The sequence below is a fragment of the Archocentrus centrarchus genome, chromosome 12 (assembly GCF_007364275.1).
Source record: "Archocentrus centrarchus isolate MPI-CPG fArcCen1 chromosome 12, fArcCen1, whole genome shotgun sequence".
Classification (NCBI taxonomy): Eukaryota; Metazoa; Chordata; class Actinopteri; order Cichliformes; family Cichlidae; genus Archocentrus; species Archocentrus centrarchus.
The window spans coordinates 12,819,403-12,839,486 of record NC_044357.1 but is presented as its reverse complement, the minus strand read 5'-3'; the positions used below and the strand labels follow the sequence as shown (position 1 = coordinate 12,839,486).

Sequence of the window (20,084 nt, the reverse complement as noted above, 5' to 3'; positions counted from 1 at the left end):
AACATTTGTCCAAACACATTACAAACTGTGATCTAAGGCATCAAGTCTGTTACATGACGCAGTGAAAGTGAAGCATTCAGCTGCTTGACTCTAGACACACTTAACTAGCAGTTTACTCAACAACAGAACTCCAGCAATTTAAGGATTGAGTAGATTTCTATTTTGCAAAAAGTAAAATAAAATGAAGGAACTTCCTGATGCAAACACAACTGGACTGCACTTTTTCACAACACCATGTGTGCTCTGTTTCCATTGCTTTGCAAATCTTTTTATCGATAAATGTAAAAATAAATAAATATATAAATAAAAAATAAAATAAAAAATTAGTCTGACCACTAACAGAATAATGGAAATGTCCCTATTTACTAGTGGACTTCAAGGGGAAAGAAAATAAAATAATAAGGCTGCCTCACCGGAACGTAAGTGGTAACATGTGATGTGACTGCTTATGCGCAAGATTGATTTTTCTAAGCGCAGCCTCTAGCAGTCTGAAAGAATGCAGTATAACTAGGTTAAATATGTATGTGAAGAGTAGCAATGGGAAAGTGAAATATGTTTGCGTGTGTTTGCAACATGAAATGTATACATATTTGCCAGGGTGAATGACTGGGTTTATCTTGAGTGGTTCCTGTTTTCCTTAGCAAAGCAGCAATGTTTCCCTAACTTTAATGAAGTATAACTAAACCTTAACCATTAAATTATGATATAACAGTGGGTAAAAACTACTCTCCTGCCAAAAGTGATGTCAAATCAGAAAAGGCATTTGTCTGCTTGCTTCTTTCTTTGGTACAGAGCAGTATTTGTTTATAGGTAGTGGTTTACTGGCCATCAGGTGTACTGGAGCAAATCCTGATCAGCTGGTTTACTGCCAAAAAGTCCATAAAGGTTTTAAAAGGCCTGTCTGTCACTTACTGATCCCCCTCGATCTGCTTTTCATTCAGGGTATGCACGAGAGCGTATTGTTTGCTGAATTTTGTTCCCAGTATATCCCTGTTTAAAGGTAAAGTAAAACAAAGACCTATGGGCTACTGCCGTTAATGGCATCTCTCATTTGTCATATTTAGGAAATGTAGTGTTCTGCTCAGTTATTTGATCAAGTTAGTAAAAATTCAGTGCTGTGAAAATGTATTTGCCCCTTCCTGATTTCTTGTTTTTTTGCATGTCACACTTACATGTTTTAGATAGATTGTGACATTTTTATATTAGACAAAGATAACCTGACTTTATACAAAATGCAGTTTTTAAATGATGATTTCATTTATAAAAGGAAAAATAAAAGTTATTCAAACTTATCTGGTGATATGTGAAAAAGTAATTACCCCTAAACCTAGTAACAGGTCGTTTCCTCTTTGGCAGCAACAACTAGAATCAAGCATTTGTGAAAATTGGCAGTGAGTTTTTCATATCACTGTGGAGGAATTTTGGCCCACTCTTCTTTGCATAATTGTTTTAATTCAGCCACAAGCATGAATGACCTGTTTAAGGTCATGCCAAAGCATTTCCATCTGATTCAAGTCCAGACTTATACTAGGCTACTCCAAAACCTTAATTTTTTTCTTTTTCTTTTTTTTTTTAACCATTCAGAGGTGGACTTGCTGGTAGGTTTCAGTTCATAGTCCTGCTGCATAACACAAGTGCTCTTGAGCTTCAGGCAGAAACTGATGGCCGGATATTCTCCTTCAGGAAAAGCAAAATTCATGGTTCCATCAATTACGGCAAGTCGTCCAGGTCCCGAAGCAGCAAAGCAGCCCCAGACCATCACACTACCACCACCATGTTTGACTTTTGGTTTGATGTTCTTTTTATGAAAAAAAAAAAAAAATGTGTGTTAGTTTTATGCCAGATAGGCTCTATTTAAGTGATTTATTGATTCAGAAGCTCTGGCAGTAATCAGGCTTGGATGTGGCCAGTGAAATGAAATTCAGCTTTCCGAAACGTGTGGTTAATTACAATTAATTCACAATATAAGGGTTTGGATTACCCCCCCCCCCCCTCCCCCCCCTCCCTTTCTAAGTGAAATCATCATTTAAAAACTGCATTTTGTATTTACTCAGATTATCTTTGATTAATATTAAAATGTGTTTTATCTGATGTGATCTGAAACATATCAGTGTGACAACTATGCAAAAAGAAAAAAAAGAAAAGAAGCAGGAAGCAGGTAAATACTTTTTCAGAGCACTATAAATTTTTCTAATGGATGGATGGACTAAGTCAGTCCTGTGCAGCTCATTGATCTTTTGTTTCAAATGGCTGTTTGAATTTTATGATTTTTTTTGTGTCTACCTTTAAAAAATTGAGTCATTTCAAGAGCTTTAGTTTTTCATTTAGTGAGGCCACACTAAAAAAAGGCACTCTTGGATAGAATCCTGATGGTCCATCACTCCTTGACTCAGTCTCAGGACTATAATATCAACCAATAAATTATTAAACGCTAAGTGATAAAATTTGAATGGTCTAGCCAGGGTTGCCATTACACATTTTTCCAGGGTTATCCCTCTATACAGGTCAACAGAAAGCACTTATTTTGGGTGCACAACTAATACAGAGGTTAGTTGACAAAATCTCTTGAATTTATACATCCAGTTAAAATGCGCTTGCCTCCATTTTATTTAATATTCCAGACATCATAAATATCAGATCAAGATACTAATCAACCACTATGACCAATCTGATGAGGAAATTTCATAACTGAGAATAAAGTGGTTTTAAACTTCAGTGCTAACCAGGGAACGCAGCATCAGAAATGTAAATCCCAAGCTGCTATGCACCAGCAAAAAGCTGCTGTGGCCCTGTCTGAATATCTCTGTTTGTTCTGCACTGCAATCTGTCTCACCAGCTGTAGACACCCAAGGATAAAAATGCCTTATTGAAGATGATGAAAGATTTGTACTAATACTGGGAGAAAACAGAAACCCAGTTGTCAGATTCTCAGTGGAATTCATGTCACTGATAAGTGCATGTACAACTAATCACATGTGTTTCTGATTTGTCTTCTCAATGCGGACTGTATGGAGAATTCAGCACTTTGAAAATAGATGCAACCATAATGTGTGAAGTTTACTTAATGTAACCAGTAAAGATTATCTTTTATTTAATTTAATGCTACGTGAGAACACGATCAAGAGCAGCAACCCAAACTTTACTCCCAAAGATGTTGAAGATCACAGTTATAGTGCTGCAACCTCACTGCGTACTGTGGTCCCTCTGCAAAAGAAAGCAACATATCAAAGAAGTTTGACTTATTGGAACATTTTACAAACCCACAAGCTGGAAAGGAAGTGGCATTTCACTAATTTATAGAAACTTCACCTAGCCTGGAAATATTTGATTGATTTGTTGAAAAAAAAATAGCCCTCTGTGATGCTTGTACTAGATACTATTCATCATTGATAGAAGAAAAGAAAAACAACCCAAGGTTTCTTTTCATAGCCATTCTGACAAAGGGCCTTAACTCTGTTGACCTTCTATGTTCCTTTCAGTCGTAATGATTCCATGGACTTCTTTACAAATAAAGTTTTACCCATAAGAGGAAAAAGCCTTCCCACAGATGTATCATCAGGTACAGCAGCTTTAGAAATTGCAGACTTTTATTTAAACTGCTTCTCTTTGTTTAATCTCACTGAGCAAATTTCAATAATTACTTTATCCAAACCATCAACATGTCTGTTAGATGCCATCCATACAAGACTGTTCACATAAGTTCCACTATAGATTAATGCTTTAGTATTAAATATGATTGATTTATCTCTTAAATTGGCCATAATTAAACTGGTACTTAACAAAACTGCTTGATCAAGATTTTTAGAGCAAATTCCAACCTTCCTTTTATTTCTAGACTTGTTGGAAATCAGCTATGTGATCATTTGCCTGCATACCTGCATGTCTTAAAACAGAAATGCCTGGATAACTTGTAATTTTCTACACACGGTGGTGTGGTGGCTAGCACTGTTTTGTCACAGCAAGAAGGTCCTGGGTTCTAATCTAAGCCGGGGCCCTTCTACATGCACTCTCCATGTCTGTGTGGGTTCTCTCCAGGTATTCTGGCTTCCTCTCACAGTCCAAAGATGTGCATGGGGTTAGGTTAATTGGTGATCCTTCATTGGCTGTAGGTGTGAGCGTGAATGTCTGTCTGTATGTGAAAATCTCATCCATGGATATTTCACTTCTAGGCTGGACTAATTGCAACTTCTAATTATTTGCTGCAGGAAGGATATTGGGATTTCAAAGAGTGATTATATTCATCCCATATTAGCTACTCTACATTGGCTTCCTGTTCAATCCAGAATGGAATTTCCTCCTCACACACAAAGGCCTAAATGATCAGGCCACATAATATCTGACCTCATATGGCTGCTACCTTGGCCAGGTCTCCTTTGTGAAACAGAATTGATCTCAGTAGGATTTCCTGGTTAGATAGAGGTAGATAAATAATACCATAATATCCCAAAAGAATGGTTTGCTTTCACAAAGCAGACTTGTGGTTCATAGAAGTCCCAGAAGAGAATATGAGGCAGACCCATAAGCTATGGGGCTCCTCTACCGTTGACCCAGCTCTCAGTTTGGGGTCCTAAGACAGACGCCCTCTCTCCCTTGAAGATTAGGCTTTGATCTTTCCTTTAGTTTCCTTTTCCTTTTTCCTATAGTTAGGGCTTGATCAGGTGACCCTGAACCATCCCTCAGTTATGCTGCCATAGGCTCCGATTGCTGGGCAATTTGCAATCATCCACTGAGCACTTCTCTATTTTTCTCCCCAATTTTCACTCCTTGTATGTTTATATGACATTATTATACATCACAAACTTCTGTCTAATATCTCCTATTGTTTGTATGTTGTCCTTTTTGCTGTTGTTGGTCTCATCAACCAGTCACAGAGCAGACTGTTTAGAAGGGATAGTCTAATCATAGAGGTCTCTCTCTAATACTGTAGGGTCTTTTCCGTTTAATACAAAGCATCTTGAGACAGCTGCAGTTGTGAATCGGTGTTGAATAAATAAAACTAATTTGCTGAATAGTTACAGTATGCATGTAATCTGGAGAAAAAGTGGTAGTGAACATGCATCGTGTTCACTTGTTACTGCAAAATTAACACAACAAAAATAAATATGGGTACAATATTTAACTGAAAAGAATTAGCTGTAACGTCATGTAACAGTGCAGTTTCCTGTTTGGTACATCTCTAATAAATGAAGAAATCAGGGTGATAAATAAATATCTGCCACTGTGCCTATTTTTGCTCTCTATGCTACAGGGGAATGTAGCTGTCATGAGGGTTATTCTCCTGATCCCGTTCATAAGCATCTCTGCATTCGCAGCGACTGGGGTCGCAACGAAGGGTAAGTTGTGTCTACTTATTCAACTAATATGTAAATATTCCTTCGTACTTTACAACTTTACACATGACTTCAGAGTCACTAGTATAAACACATCATTGCACTATATTAACTTTATATAAAATAAAGATGAATTGTTCACTGTGATGCACTGGTTATGCTGAGCAAGCTTCAATTCTCTGCACGTTGATCATCTCAGTATTAAAATGAATGGAAACCGAGGTAGAAAATGAATCTAACAACTTGCTACATGGTTTTGAAAATGGCCACTAATATAAAATATTAGCAGTTTGTAGTTAATGGGGTAAAACATGCCGTTTCAACTGGGCTTGAGGAAGTACTTGAAGAAGTAGCCTTTTCAAAGGGAATCATGTGTACAGATGGAAAACAAAAAGGAAAGTTATTGGCAAAAAAAAACAGCAGTGCAGGACAGAGAATAAACGCATGAATGGGAAAGAAGTAAAATCACTGAAGAGTGGCATGACAGGGACCGGAATTATCCCTCTGACTCTGACCTTGTTTGACACTTAGCTGGTCAGACCCATCATTGTTCCCATGTCGTTATTCACCAGCACCTGTCATCCACTGGATTCAGTCCAGTAACCAATCAAATGCCCATTACTTTTTCCTTTTTCTTTTTTTTTTTTTAGGAGTAGCACCCGACAAAGGGTAATCTTGTACATCAGAAAAAAATTATTAAAGAGACAGTTTAGATGTTTTGTATTCAGTTATGTTTAATACATAATACTCTATACATTGTACAAGCATTTGGAATGCTCAGCTGCAAGGCTTCATGCATGCAAAACAAGAATATAAATCAGAAGGTTTGATTGAATTACATAAACAGATTTAAATCTAGATGTAATTTTAAAATTCTCTTCCATTATTTAAAAATTGTTGATAAATCTCTTTGATCATGTATTCCTTTTTGGTCTTTCCCCTGTCAAGTCCGTGGCCATATGCTAACTTGGAGAAAGGATATGACCTAGTTACAGGAGAGCAGGCCCCAGAGAGAATCTTCAGGTAAGACCCTTCTGGTGTACCTCCTCAGTGCTTGACTTGTGCTTGCCATCTGTGGACTCCGTGGACACACAATGGAATGAATGTGGCATTTCTTGTGTGATCTTGTATGTGTGTGCATGAGTGTGACAGAGCATGCAGATAAGCACCTGGCAGGCGCACATAGACACAGGCATATTGACACACAAATACAACTCATGGTGGGTCTCTCTGAGTGTGTGTGGAGAATAGCCTTGAGGAGCAGTCCTGGGTGGATTGCTTTAAAATGCTCTTACTGCCATTTTTATTATACTTCTCATTCTTGATGGGGTCATTGTGTCTGTTATTTTTTTCAAGAAGTGCACAAGTGAAAAGCTCAGTTTATAGAGATTTAAAAAAAACTGATATGGTCAATTCTTCCTTTAGTTTTACTTAACTGCCTAACTAAAGCATGGTAAAGGATAAGTTTTGATTTAATGAAATCTTCCTCGATATCACGCTCTCTACCCTTCCAGTGTGTAGGTAACAACAGCTCTTTGTCACAGTTATCTCACTCCTTATCACAATGACCTTGCAGCGTTAGCCAGCCACAGTTCACTGTAAGAAATGAGGCCCTAAAAACAAAATACCAAGCAGAACTCTGTTTCATATTTCAGTAGTTAAAAGCACTACAGTAAGTTGGAGAAGGGACTCGGGCACCACTGGCACACAAAAGCAGCAACTATACTTTAATGGATTAAGCACTGTGTCAGCCCAGTCTGTGAGAAAAAGAAAGACGAAAGGACACCACATACACATAGAGTTGCAGAACACAAATAGATTCAGCCATGAACACGCTGATACAGATAGCCAACAAAGTGAGTAAAGATGAAGCAACAAAGTGGTTTTCTAGCAATTCTGTTTAGGGGAGGAGGAGGAGAAAAGACTCCACTGCTCTTCAGATGGACAGTCGGTCTTACGACAGTGAGAAGAGGAGCTAAATCGTTACTGCTTTCACAGATAGGGAGCTTTATAGGAAACCAGTGGTGCATCTTACATTTTCCTTGAAAAGGAACAATGAAAAAATAAGCACCTTGTGATGTGAAGGAATGAGGGTACCATAGGGAATGCCTTTAAGATATTCAGATTTTTTTATTGTTACTTTAGTCAATATTCTGGCAGCAGTGTTTTGTACAAGTTGAATGTTTTTCATGTTAAAGTTTGGAACTGTCATGCAAATTAAAAGAGTTTGTCAAGACTTGTGCATTTACGCTTGGCAGGTCATAAGGGTTGTAAGTCAGCAACATTTAACAATGAAGAAAGATAGTGGTGAACGGGAAAGAAAATCCATTAATATTTTCTATGTGAAGTAAAATGAGAGAGTAATGCCAAATAAGTAATGCCAACATGTTTGACAGGCCCTGGGTCTCTGGGAATTTGTGGCCCCGTTGTCTATAGTACCTGTCCAGATGCGTCTAAGTGCTTTATGCAAAGCACAGCCATGTCCTCTGCTATCTGTCAGGCCATATCTGATGTTATTTTTCCCCTGCAACATGTCTACAGGGTTGCCTGTTATGGATATTAATCTTCACTCATAAGAAAGGTCTCTGGCAAAATCTAATTATTTTTATAGCACCTTGACCAGTGGCAATCAGTACCAGGTCATATAAACTGCATACATAAGCAATGAGCCACACTTGGATTTAAAGAGGAGAAAAACAGTTTAAGCAGAATTTAAACAGTATTACCATCATACACTTAAAATTATTTTCTTGTGAACTATTCAGTTTGTTTGACTGTAACATATAGTCTCCATAATTTACTTGATTCTCTCAACATGATCCAAAAAAAAGGAAAGAAAAATCCCCCAGTTTTTTAAAATATATTTTAATTTTTATTGCATGTGAAAAGATCACTTTGCTAATTCAGGAACATATCTGTAAATGGGTTTTATTCTTCTATTCTATCGCATAATAAATTATGCATCAGACTTTCATCTACATATTTCCCAGAAACCCTGTGAATTAATTCGTAGCATTCCATGCCTCATCTGCATATTCTGGATGGAAGAAATAACTTTGAGAAATTACCCATCATGTATATTAAACTTACATAAAATTCTACATGTGAGACCCTGACCACACATCTCACATTTCAAACATACATCTTTCATTGTTCTCATAGTATCTTTTTTTTCATGTTTCTGTATCTGCAAACACTTCAGTGTGTGCTTGTGCGTGAAACAAATTGTGGTCATGTGACGGTAATGCGACTGACATTTATGTCTTGTGATCATGCCAACACAGATCATTCTACAGTCTGGGCCAAGGGCTGTGGCTGCCAGTCAGCAAAAGCTTTGTTGTGCCACCGGTAGAACTGTCAATCAACCCCATTGCCAGCTGTAAGACAGATGTTTTGGTTACCGAAGATCCTGGGGAGATCAGGTCAGTCTGACTTAATAATGAGCTGTGTCCACCAAGGCTTTTTTTTTCCCCCCAACTAAAACATAAAACTACCTAAAATATCCAACTGGAAGATATTAAGAATCCTTTGGAATCACAGTTTTTTTCCCAAGCCAATATGCTTTGGTTTCTATGATATGAAGTATTCATATAGGTACTTTTGTTGCAAGTTCATGTCTCTAGCTGACCGATGGTTACCTGGTAGACCCATGGAGAACCGCATGTTTCTAGAAGCCTTATTTTTCATAGTCTGCAGATGCCATCTGGTACAGGTGGACACTCAGAGACCATCAGTATTCATCCATCCATTGTTGTTCAGTTGTTGTTTATCACTTGTGCAAATAGACTTGTAAAAAAATGTTTATACCAGCTACTCTTGTATGATTGACTTGTAAAAAAAATTAGATGTTCAGCACCATATGCTGCTGACATTCCAGTGGTGCTCCCACTGGAAATAATTCAGGGGGAAAAAAAAAAACTCTTTGGTGGACATGCTCTATGACTCAACAGTGTTCAAAGAAGTGTTGCTGTCTGGTTATAAAAACCTGCATTTGAAAAACAAAGCACTTTAGAAGGTTGCAACAAAAATAATAAATGAATAAATTCAGGCTTTATGGAATTCTACGCCTTGGCTGAACAGCTGGAGTGACACAAGAATATTTTAAGCTATTTTCTCTCACAAAGGATATTTAAATCCACACACATAGTGGCACCAGCAGTGGTGCTGATGCTGATTGCTTTTTGGTTGATTTTGATATTAAAATACAGGTAAGCCTCATAAATGGGAAATTTATATGTACATGAAAAAAAGATTTTTGTTACTATTCAGTAAGTGCCTCAAACATGAGTAAAAATATTTGCCCACTTTGCTTAGAAGACCTACAAAAAAGAGAGCTCCGATGAAAAAGAAATACCTGTTAAGAAATTAATAAGGGTGTAAAATCTTCAGAAAGTCATTGATTTAGGGGCCTAAATAGACAGTCAAAGCAGCATTAAAAATATTTTTTTTTTATGCCCCAGGGAACTGAAGCATAAATCCAAATCAGGAAGTTCAGTTCAACTGAAGCAAATTATAAACTCTCAACAAAGTCCCTAAAAGTGACACGTTATTTAAAAGATTCTAAAGTGCTTCTAAGAAATGACAAATTTGAGACATTTCCAGTTGCATACATATGTAAATATAGATGAAATAAAAACAATGTTCAAATATTAAGTTTCAAATGGTTTCCATGTAAATTACTTTTTATGTTCTTGTTCTCTCAATCTATTTTCCTCTTCTTTGTGTATCCAGAACCGGGTGAGTGCACATCTACAGTGACATACTGTATACATTCAGTAATGAATATCTGGGCATGATCAAGCATGTCAGCAACACTCAAAAATGACAAGGCCTGAATAATACAGTGTAAAAAGAATAACACAGAGAAAACATATGCGTGTTATACAGTATTGTTGAGATTATTATTAATTCTTGAATATATTTCAACTCCTACTGAGCTTCAGTTGGTTTGGAAAATACAAAATTAATGAAATGAAATTAATTGTCACACCTTAGTCAGTTATGTTGCCTTAGCCTTTGAAATAAAGATTCAAAAACAGTTTGAAGTAACAGTTGTCACTGGTGCACGAGTGGATATACTTTTGGCTTTTAACAGTGAAACTGGAATGTCTACAATTCATGTCACGTCTCCTTCTTCATAACAGGACACCCACGTGGAGCTTTTAATGAGTAGTTAAAGCATGCTAGACTGATAAAAGCTGTAATCTTTGCAGATTGTTCATCTAACAAGTAAATTGGATATCATTTTAATGGAGTTTTTTTTTTTGGTGACGCAATCCTGTAGTGATTAGGCCTGTGGTAAAAAGGTTGTTTCCAAATTTTTGATTAAACCTTCCCTTTATTTAGATGTATCAACATTTGAGGTATTAACTTGTGTTTTGGAAAATTATTACACCACTAGTATCTTGCGTTTGGAGCATAATGTACATTTTCAATGATCAAGTGAAACATCAGTGTTGTAGAAATTAATAATGCTACAAAATTGTTTTTCAAAGGCAACACGAGCACGCACACCGAAAACCAAAGTGTGTGGAAGTTTATTCATACACTTCAGTTTCATATGAACACTAACTACAGTGAACAAGACCAGTAAAAACATGTCCATCCACTTAGGTTTCACTAACAAGATCACTCTGGTTTCTTGGCTAGGTTTGCGTTAGCATGTTGTCTGTGCAGATGCTTGCAAAGATTGTTAGTAAAATGCAAAGAGCATGATTATACACTCGCAAGGATGAACACATGCATGATCTGTAAGGTTTCCTCAAGGGAAAATTTGTCTTCTCTAGTTACAACTTAGAAATGTGTGAAAAAAAAACATATTAGGGCAACTATAAGGTGAAGTTTGTTAGACTGTCATGCATTTGTTTGTTGCCAATGGCTAATCTTTGTTTTTCAGTCACATAAACTTTACTCAATTTTCAAGGCATTATTTTAGGGCAAGTGTCTGCTTTAAAATTTCAGCTTGTAGCGTACCCAGACTGGTGAGCAGTTATTATGGCTGGTGTTGGGGTAGTTCTGTTGTACTGATAAGGTATTATGGCAAATTGAAAAATTAACTGCAACAGAGTTCACCAGATTTTTTTTAAAGGGCTTTAATAATGTACAAAGTGTCTAATCATTCCGGCATTTCTCAAGCTGCTACAGATGCACCCTATACTGTACACTGAAAGTATGACGGGTAACACTGTACCAAAAAAAACAGGATAAACAAAATGTTCAATTTATCTGACTGATTGATTTTTTTTTTTAAATCTTCGCTGCAGTTTTGTTTCGGAGATCAAATTTTCAACTAACTGTTTTGTAATACAAAACCCCTAAATTGCAGTAATCACAGAGTACAAATTTTATACATTGCTGCATAAATATGCTTTTCACAGGCTTTATAAAATTGCCTCAGGTGCACAAAACTCCCAAGGCAATTGTACACATGCTCATTTTGACGGAAGCGGGAGCATGCCTCTCGATTAATTAGCCAGGGTTTTTCATTTACTTTGAAATACTGCAATAATCAGTGATGTGGGGTAAAAAATGAGGACATGCTGTCGAGCAAAAACAGTTTATAGCCATATTTCTGCCACATGCTGATCCAATCAGATTCTGAATATTTATAATTGGATCATAAAAGATCAGCCTTTCCATTTAGCCAAGAGGCAAAGCAATTATTTTAAAGCAATTATCTTCTTTGTGCATTTTGTTTTTCTTGACTTAAGTGCCACTGTTACTGCATGATGAATAGACCTTGGTGGGTTAAGCACAATTTTAGTTGAAAATTGAACACTTCAGAGAGAGCAGGAGCTTAGCTTTTGTTTACTTTGCAGCACAGGGGTTCGGTTACAGCAACTTAAGGTGTGCGGCCCTATGCTCCACAGGGATCCAACAGGCATAGGGAAGAAAGAAGAACTTGGTGTTATGTGCGTTCAAGAAAGTGGCATTTTCACTTCCTGAAATTACACCTGTAGTTGTTTTTAGAATACACATCCTGCCTCCCAGTATGAGAGCCATTGTTGTTAACTTCAAGCGAGGTACTCTATTAAGCTATATCAGACACATATTACACATTAACCCTCATAGATAGAATCACAACATCTACTCTCCAATCCAACAGAGTTTTCCATATTATAGGACTAATAGTTTTTTTAAGAAAACCATAAAATTTTGAAATTATTTTAGAATAATAAGTGAATGTGCTGGATTTTAGTTGATGATTAGTTTCCATAACTGTTAGAAAAACCTGTCACACTGTCATGAATAATGCAGGCAGCTCATTATCCAAAGCATTTTTTGTGGGACAAAGTCCCATGGGATCTTATGGGGTTCCGTGCTGATGTAATTTCCTTAAGAGTTTATGCAGGCATTGATGTAGTCAGTTAGTCGTGATAGACATGTTGATGTTGGAAGTGGTGAAATGTAGTGTAGCTCTGGCTTTTAAAAGTATGCATTTCGATTTTACTTCTGCACTTCAGCTCATATATATATATATATATATATATATATATATATATATATATATATATATATATATATATATAAAATCACATTTGAATGGTACTGTACGGTACTATATGACCATCTAAGATTTGTACATTTGAAAATATATTTGTCATTATCTCTTTCTCCTCCTCTTCTTCATCTGCCTCCTCCTCTACTGCCCTCACTCTTTTCACATCTCCATCTTATCCTCTTCCTCCTCATCTAAAGCCTCATTTCCTGAACTGAAGTCAGGGCTCTAAAACACAAAAGCATGTATAAAGATGCATATTTATCCCTGATATTATCCCAATTATTCATCAGACCAAATATGCAACCTTCCCGTTGCTGTTAATTACCTATAGCTGCTTTGGTGTACTAGAGGGGGAACAATGAGGCAAAAACAGAAATGGTTTTCCATCTTTTCTGTTTTTTCACTACTTTTGCATTTGCTAGGGTCAGTGTCACTAATGGTAGCATGAGGTGATACCTGGACCTTACAGAGGTTGCACAGGTAAACCAACTCCTCCAGGATGGCACATCAATACAGGCCATTATCAGAAGGTTTGCTGTATCTCCCAGCAGCAGTCTGAAGAGCATGGAGACAGGAGACAGACAGTTACTCTAGAAGAGCTGGACAGGGCTGTAGAAGGTCCTTAACCTATCAGCAGAACTGGTATCTGCTCCTTTGTGCAAGGAGGAATAGAATAAGCACTGCCAGAGTGCTATAAAATGACCTCCAGCGAGCCACTAGCATGAATGTCTCTGACCAGACAGACTTCATGAGGGTGGCCCGGGGGCCTGATGTCCTCTACTGGGCTCACTGCACCGTGGAGCCTGACTGGAATTTGCTATAGAATACCAGAATTGTCAGGTCCACCACTGGTGCCCTGTGCTTTTCACAGATGAGAGCAGATTTACTCTGAGTGCATGTGACAGACATGAAAGGGTCTGGAGAGGTCATGGAGAAGGTTATGCTGCCTGTAACACAATTCAGCATGGCCAGTTTGGTGGTGAGCCAGTGATGTTGGGAGGAGGCATATCCATAGAGGGAAGCACAGACCTCTACAGGCTAGGTAACGGCTCCCTGACTGCCATTAGGTTTCGGGATGAAATCCTGGAACCCATTGTCAGACTCTACACTGGTGAAGGGGGTCCTGAGTTCCTCCTAGTGTTTGACAATGCCTGGCCTCATGTGGTGAGAGTATGCAGGCAGTTCCTGGAGGATGAAGGAAATGACGGCCCCCATGCTCGCCTGACCTAAATCCAATATAACAGTTCTGGAACATTATGTTTCGATTCATCCCACACTGACAGGCATGCATACAAGCATGTGGGGGGCATACAAACTACTGAGTAGCATTTTGAGGTGCTGCAATGAAATTACGGCCAAATGGTCTAGCCTGGACCAATCATTTATCACTTTGATTTTTAGGGTGTCTTTGAATTGAGCCCTCTGTAGGTTGATCATTTTCATTTCCATCAATTTCCATTTCATTTCCATGTGGCATCCTTTCTTACCCAGTCCATATCAGTATAAATATCCAGCATGATTTTTTTCCTACTGGGATCTGTGTTTTCTAAGTGTCACTTTATTTTTTTATTTTTTTTGAGGAAACTGAGCATAAAAGTATCTTTCAATTTAACATTTTTTGACCACTACAGAGGACATGAGGGCTAAGAAGGATATATAAAATAAACCTAAGTGACAGTCATGGTAAGTGTAAGCTTGAACTTATTTGTCATGCTTTAATATAAATCTATTAGACTTCTTTCATTTTTTTTTACCCACTTACTATTTCTCTGTCTTGTGGTCCTTAATGCAATGACAAATAAGTTTTAGATATCCTCGGGATTGAGCATCTGAATCACAGAGTAATACATTTTTGTTCCTTATGGTTAAGCAAATTAGGGCATGATGAGCAGTGCTGCCTCAGATAAGCAAAGTCAAGGCCAGTCATTGCCAGAGGTAATGGCATGTTCTTTGTGTGTGTGTGTGTGTGTGTGTGTGTGTGTGTGTGTGTGTGTGTGTGTGTGTGTGTGTGTGTGTGTGTGTGTGTGTGTGTGTGTGTGTTTGTCACTCTTATTTTCCCTAAAAGAATGCAAATGTGAGTTTTAATGACACAAGATTTAAAATACAGCACAGATTTTCTATAGGATTCAGGTTTGGAGACCGTCTAGGCCTCTCCGTGACCTTAATATGCTGCTTCTTTACGCACTCATTTGTTACTTTGGCGGTATATTTTGGGTCATTGTCACGCGGGAAGACCCATCCACGCCCCATCTTCAGTGTTCTGGCTGAGGGAAGGAGGCGCTGATTCAAGATTTTATGGTACATAGCCCCATCCCTTTATTCCTATTATAGTTACATTTTAATTACTTTCCACACACAGTCCCTGGCATTTAAATTCAGACACTGCTCACTGGCAAATATCAACATTATATTTTGTAGCATATTTTAATACAGGAAACATAAAATGGAAAGAATGTGTTTCATCTTTGACCCTTACCTCTGGTTCATTATTTGTATTTATTGGTATGAAATTCATTATTCAAGAACTTAGGCATAAGTAGACTACATCCCACATTTAAAATAGCACAAAGTTAACCTCTGAGTTAATTTCTTGTCTCCCAAGTCCTACGTTTGGGTCCACTCCCAGCCCACACACAACCGAACCATGACAGAAGGGGGTGATCATAATGGACCCAGTGAACACAGACTTGCACGAACATTAGTAAGCAGTTCTTTCCTTTTGAAAGAGACTGCCTACGTGGAAGCCATGGCTCACCCCGGAGTGCAAGTCATTCTTCCAAGAGACGTGTCTGACCTTGCGAGGGGCCACTGTGAGGGGTGGTCCTCGACGACACCTCTCACTGCTCTCATAAAAAAAATTTTTATATGTGCAACCTTGCAACTAGACATTCTTGTTGATTGCTTCTCCTCAGTCAAAGCCTCCAGAAATGAGAGTGCATGGGTTCAGCTTGTCCCCAGCCACTCACACTCCAGTCTCCCCACTCTCCAACTCCTCTTCACCGCTGCCACCAATGTCCCGCTCAAGGAAGAGGGGCTCTTGGGGCAGAGGAGTGATCATGATCCAGAGACCTTGGGAATCTGGGGATTCCAGGATTTCCACCAGCCAACTCTTCCGCCTCAGCAAAGCCCAGAGATTCCACCTTGGTTCAGCTCATCAGACGTTCTGTGCCTGGGCCTGTCTGAGGCATCTGCTGCCCTTGCCCCACAAGTCCCCTCTTACTGGAGAAAGTGGGTTCCCTGTCGTTGTCACTCCTCACCTCGGGCAGAAACTGAATCTTTGCTAGCATGCGCTGATGCTGGGCTGCCTAAAGCATCTTCAACCATGAGTAAAACAGGTTCATTCCTAAAAGACTCACCTGTTCAAGTCAAGTCAGAAGCAATGAAAATTGAACTTTTATGTTCTTTGCTTCTGAGACAGTCACAAATAAAGCTGAAATTTTTGTTTCTGTGCTGGTTGCTAATCAAATTGAGTGTAATGATTATGAGTTTGCCACTAGTGAAATTGGGTGTTAGTCAATAATAAAACAACATTCTGTACTGCTGGGCCAGCCAATTCCTTGGCTGTGTATTGTGCTCCTGAATGGGTCTTGAAAAAGGCAACTGGACTTCTGTAATTTTCTTGAAGACCTTTCACCTCTCATCAGAAAGGCTTCTTTTATTCTGCGTTCCACAGCCAGCAACTTTTCATCGTGTGCCACAGTCTGCACCATCTAACATGGCTAACTCTGTTACTTGCTTAAAGATTACCAACCGTACTTCCAGCTCAGAGACTGTTGTGTTCCTGGCCCTGAGACTACTTGTGTTTTTAAGCCTGCCCCATTAAAGACTATTTGTTTCCTCAGCTCTTTAAAGACTGTGTTTTGCTCCCCAGAGACTGTTTGTGTCCCTCAGCCAGGTCAGTTGGAGATTGTTTCTCAACTAAAGACTGTTGGTAATGTTCCTCAGCCTGCATCCCCAGTGACTATTTGTAGTGCATGTGTGAAGGCCCCTCCAGAGACTGTTTCACCACCTGTATTCCCAGTGACTGTTGCTCCAACCAGGGCTTCACAAGAGACTGAGCCTGTCCCTGCACCCATTCCTGTTCCCCGGGTGAGGGTGGCAAAGCTTCTGCATCAGCCCCAGTCTTCAGAGGAGTCAGCTGTAAGACCTACTGCACCACCCCAGTCTTCACAAGAGGTGGCTGTGAGCCCTGTGCAGCTTCAGTTGGTTGTGTAGCCTGTGTCAGAGATGCCACAGCCCCAGTTGTCAGAGGGGACTGCACAGAAGCTCTGCTGAGCAGCCCCAGCCTTCTGTGTTTCCAAAGTTTCCTATATCCACATCAATTCCCACACCTGAGGTTTCTATGCTGCCTGAGCCCAAGCCAGTGCATCTAGTTGAATATTTGGTCTTGCTAGCTCATTAAAAACTTAGGTTGATCCTTACATTTAATTCCTTACATGTTGATTATTTTATTCAGTTCTCATACTCTCATAATTTTGTTTTGGTAAATTCTCTGACTCACTGCCCCCTTCCTAAGTTACCCAGTTATCCGCATTGCATTTCTACTGCTTTTTGTTCAACTGAGGTTCGTATTCATAAATGTTTCATGGACACCTAAATACAAAATAATTTGGGCTCACTAAACTGATCTCAAACATAGGACTTTTGTCAGTAAGTAACTGTTAATAGCTCAGAGTAGTTGGTGACACCTCAAGGTAGTGATTAATGATCTCACTCGGTGTGATCAAGTGAACCATCAAAATGTGCCATTGCCAATAATTCAATAAAACTGCAAGAGTTTCAGACCATGAAAAAAGTGCATAAATCCACCTCCCTGCTCTCCAAATATATGTCAAAAAATGTTTTACAACTACATAGTCAAACCAAACAATTGATGCATCAATCTTTATTTTATCACTTACTTTTACCTGCTTTTTTCATTGACTAGATTTTTCCTCAGTGATTACAGAAAGCCTAAAGAAAATGCACTCTATTCAATGTCGAAAGTGCTTGATGAGAGTCAGCATATTTGTGGAGAGCCAGAGCAAGAGCATTAATCAAGTGCAGGGCCAGACCAATAACGGGCTCTGTAATCATGCTGGAGCAGCGCTCTAACTTTGAGCAGAGTCGCCTGGTCATTCATCATCAGGAAAAGCAAGAGGCAGAGAGGGAGATTAATAACAAGTACATTAGTCAGTGTTTAGATGCAATCATTGGGCTTCTGGGTCAAGCAACAGTCACAATGCCAAAAGAGATGATCTTGATTAGGTAATGATTTTGAAATGAAACAATATCAGAATGTGGATATGAATGCTTTTCAAATCACTGAAACGCTATATTAAATTTTAAATTAGCAAATGTTAAATTGAGAGTAAAAAACAAGAGCATTTTTACCATCACCTTTTTTAACAACAACTCTAACACCTTGTCTGCCTGACAAGTGTGTCTGTCAGGCCAGTTTACCACCCAGGCTGTTTTATTCCTGTACCTAATGCAGTACATGCAGAATGTGGTTTGACATCATCTTGCTAAAATAAGAAAGGCCTTGAAAAGGCCCTCTTTGAAAAAAACATCATGGTGTGATATGTTGCTTCAAATTACATATACATATCAAAACATTCAACATTAATAGTGCCTTCATAGGCATGCAGTTTACACTACATGCTCTAATGGACCCCAGTACCATCACAGATGATAGCTTTTGCACTGTGCTACAAAAAAGCTGGGTGATTCCTCTCTTCTTTAACCCAGACGATGGAGCATCCGTGATTTCAAAAAGAATTTCACATCACAGAAATGCTTTTCACTTCACCTCAGTCCATCTTAAATGAACTTGGCTGCAGAGAAAATGATGATGTTTCTATATATTGTTTTATTATGGCTTTTTTATTTTTTATTTTTTATTTTTTTGGCATCTTAGAGTTTTAACTTGCAATTCTGGATGCACCCACTAAATGTTGCATTCCTCAGCCTGTTCTGTTTTCTACTAAAGGTTCACATTTGCTTTTAATATTGTGCCAGTGCCAGAGCCTGAAGATTGTGGCCATTCAAAATTGGTTTTCTGCCTTATCTATTTGCCTACTGAACTTTCTGCAGATTCTCTGAATCTTTGACTGATAAAAGACAGATGATGAAATACTAAAATTCTGATTGTGATTTTAAGTACAGATAAATATTTCTTAACTTTCTGGCCACATAATCTTTCACTAATTGGTGAACCCCTGCCCAACTTGACCTCTTTCACCTCTAGGATGCTCCTTTTATATTCAGTATTGTCTTCATCAGTTTTTAATTTGCCTAATTGATTTTCCATCTTAGTTGAATATGTTGCACAGTTACTAAACTTTTCAATATTTCAGTATTTCATTTTCTTTCTCTGGTTCATCTTTCATCATGAATTTATTTTAATCATTCTTTACTAAGTCTATTAGGAGAGTTGGTTAACATGCACCTCATACCTTACAGCTGAGGTAACCCATTATTTTTATCTGCCTCACCTTACCCACCCTCTGTTTTCCTCTGAATTACAGAGTCATTTGTCAATGTTTTCAGTACCTTGCAGAAAAAACGGCTACTTAGAATGCCATGTGATCTGTCTAATTCAGAAAAACTAAATTTGTAATTTGCTTGTTTGTCTTTTCTTTTTAAGTGTGTGTATTTTTACAGTTTAGGCCAGCACATTAGCAGTACTATATTTCTCTGACTCTGTTAAGGAAGTGCTTAAATCTTTGAAGCAGCAGTTACTCAGCCAAAGCAAAGAGCTACCTACCCTTCTCCAGTAGGCAATTAAACAGACTGGACATTGAGCAACTGTCTTAGTTCTAAACTTGCCTCCCATCCTGTCCACTCTACATTCCTACATTTGTGTGAAAGAATAACTGTGGTGCGTGCACGTGTGTGTGTACAGTGATGTGGAAAAGTCTTGAGTCACTCCTCGTTTTTTTTTTGGTTCCACAAAGCCAGACTTTTTTGATCAGTAGTTCTCCAGGTTTGTGAAGATCTTGAAAAGTTTTTCTTTGGACATTGGCTGCTTTTTCACTAATTTAAATTTTAAATTTAAATTTTAAATTTATTTTTAGGAACTTTGTTACTAGCAGCCTGATGCAAAAAAACATATAATTCCTCCCCATACTTTTTGTTGAATCAAAAAAAAAAAAAAAAAAAACATGCCAAAGATAACACAGTTTGACAGGCATAAAATAGTATTTTTGCACCAACAAGATGATTCCCAGAGAGCTATAAGCGGAAAACCGGGCAAGTTGCAGGCCTAAAAC

General features: G+C 38.3%; 1 protein-coding gene across 1 annotated transcript in view; it reads left to right on the top strand.

The window, feature by feature from the left end:
* The window catches only part of astn2 (astrotactin 2), a 244,812-nt gene that overhangs the window by 98,559 nt on the left and 126,169 nt on the right, over window positions 1-20,084 (top strand). The window contains exons 7-9 of the mRNA XM_030742268.1: window positions 5,249-5,333; window positions 6,279-6,353; window positions 8,615-8,752. Coding sequence (XP_030598128.1) covers window positions 5,249-5,333; window positions 6,279-6,353; window positions 8,615-8,752 — 298 coding nt within the window. The remainder of the gene's footprint in view (window positions 1-5,248; window positions 5,334-6,278; window positions 6,354-8,614; window positions 8,753-20,084) is intronic.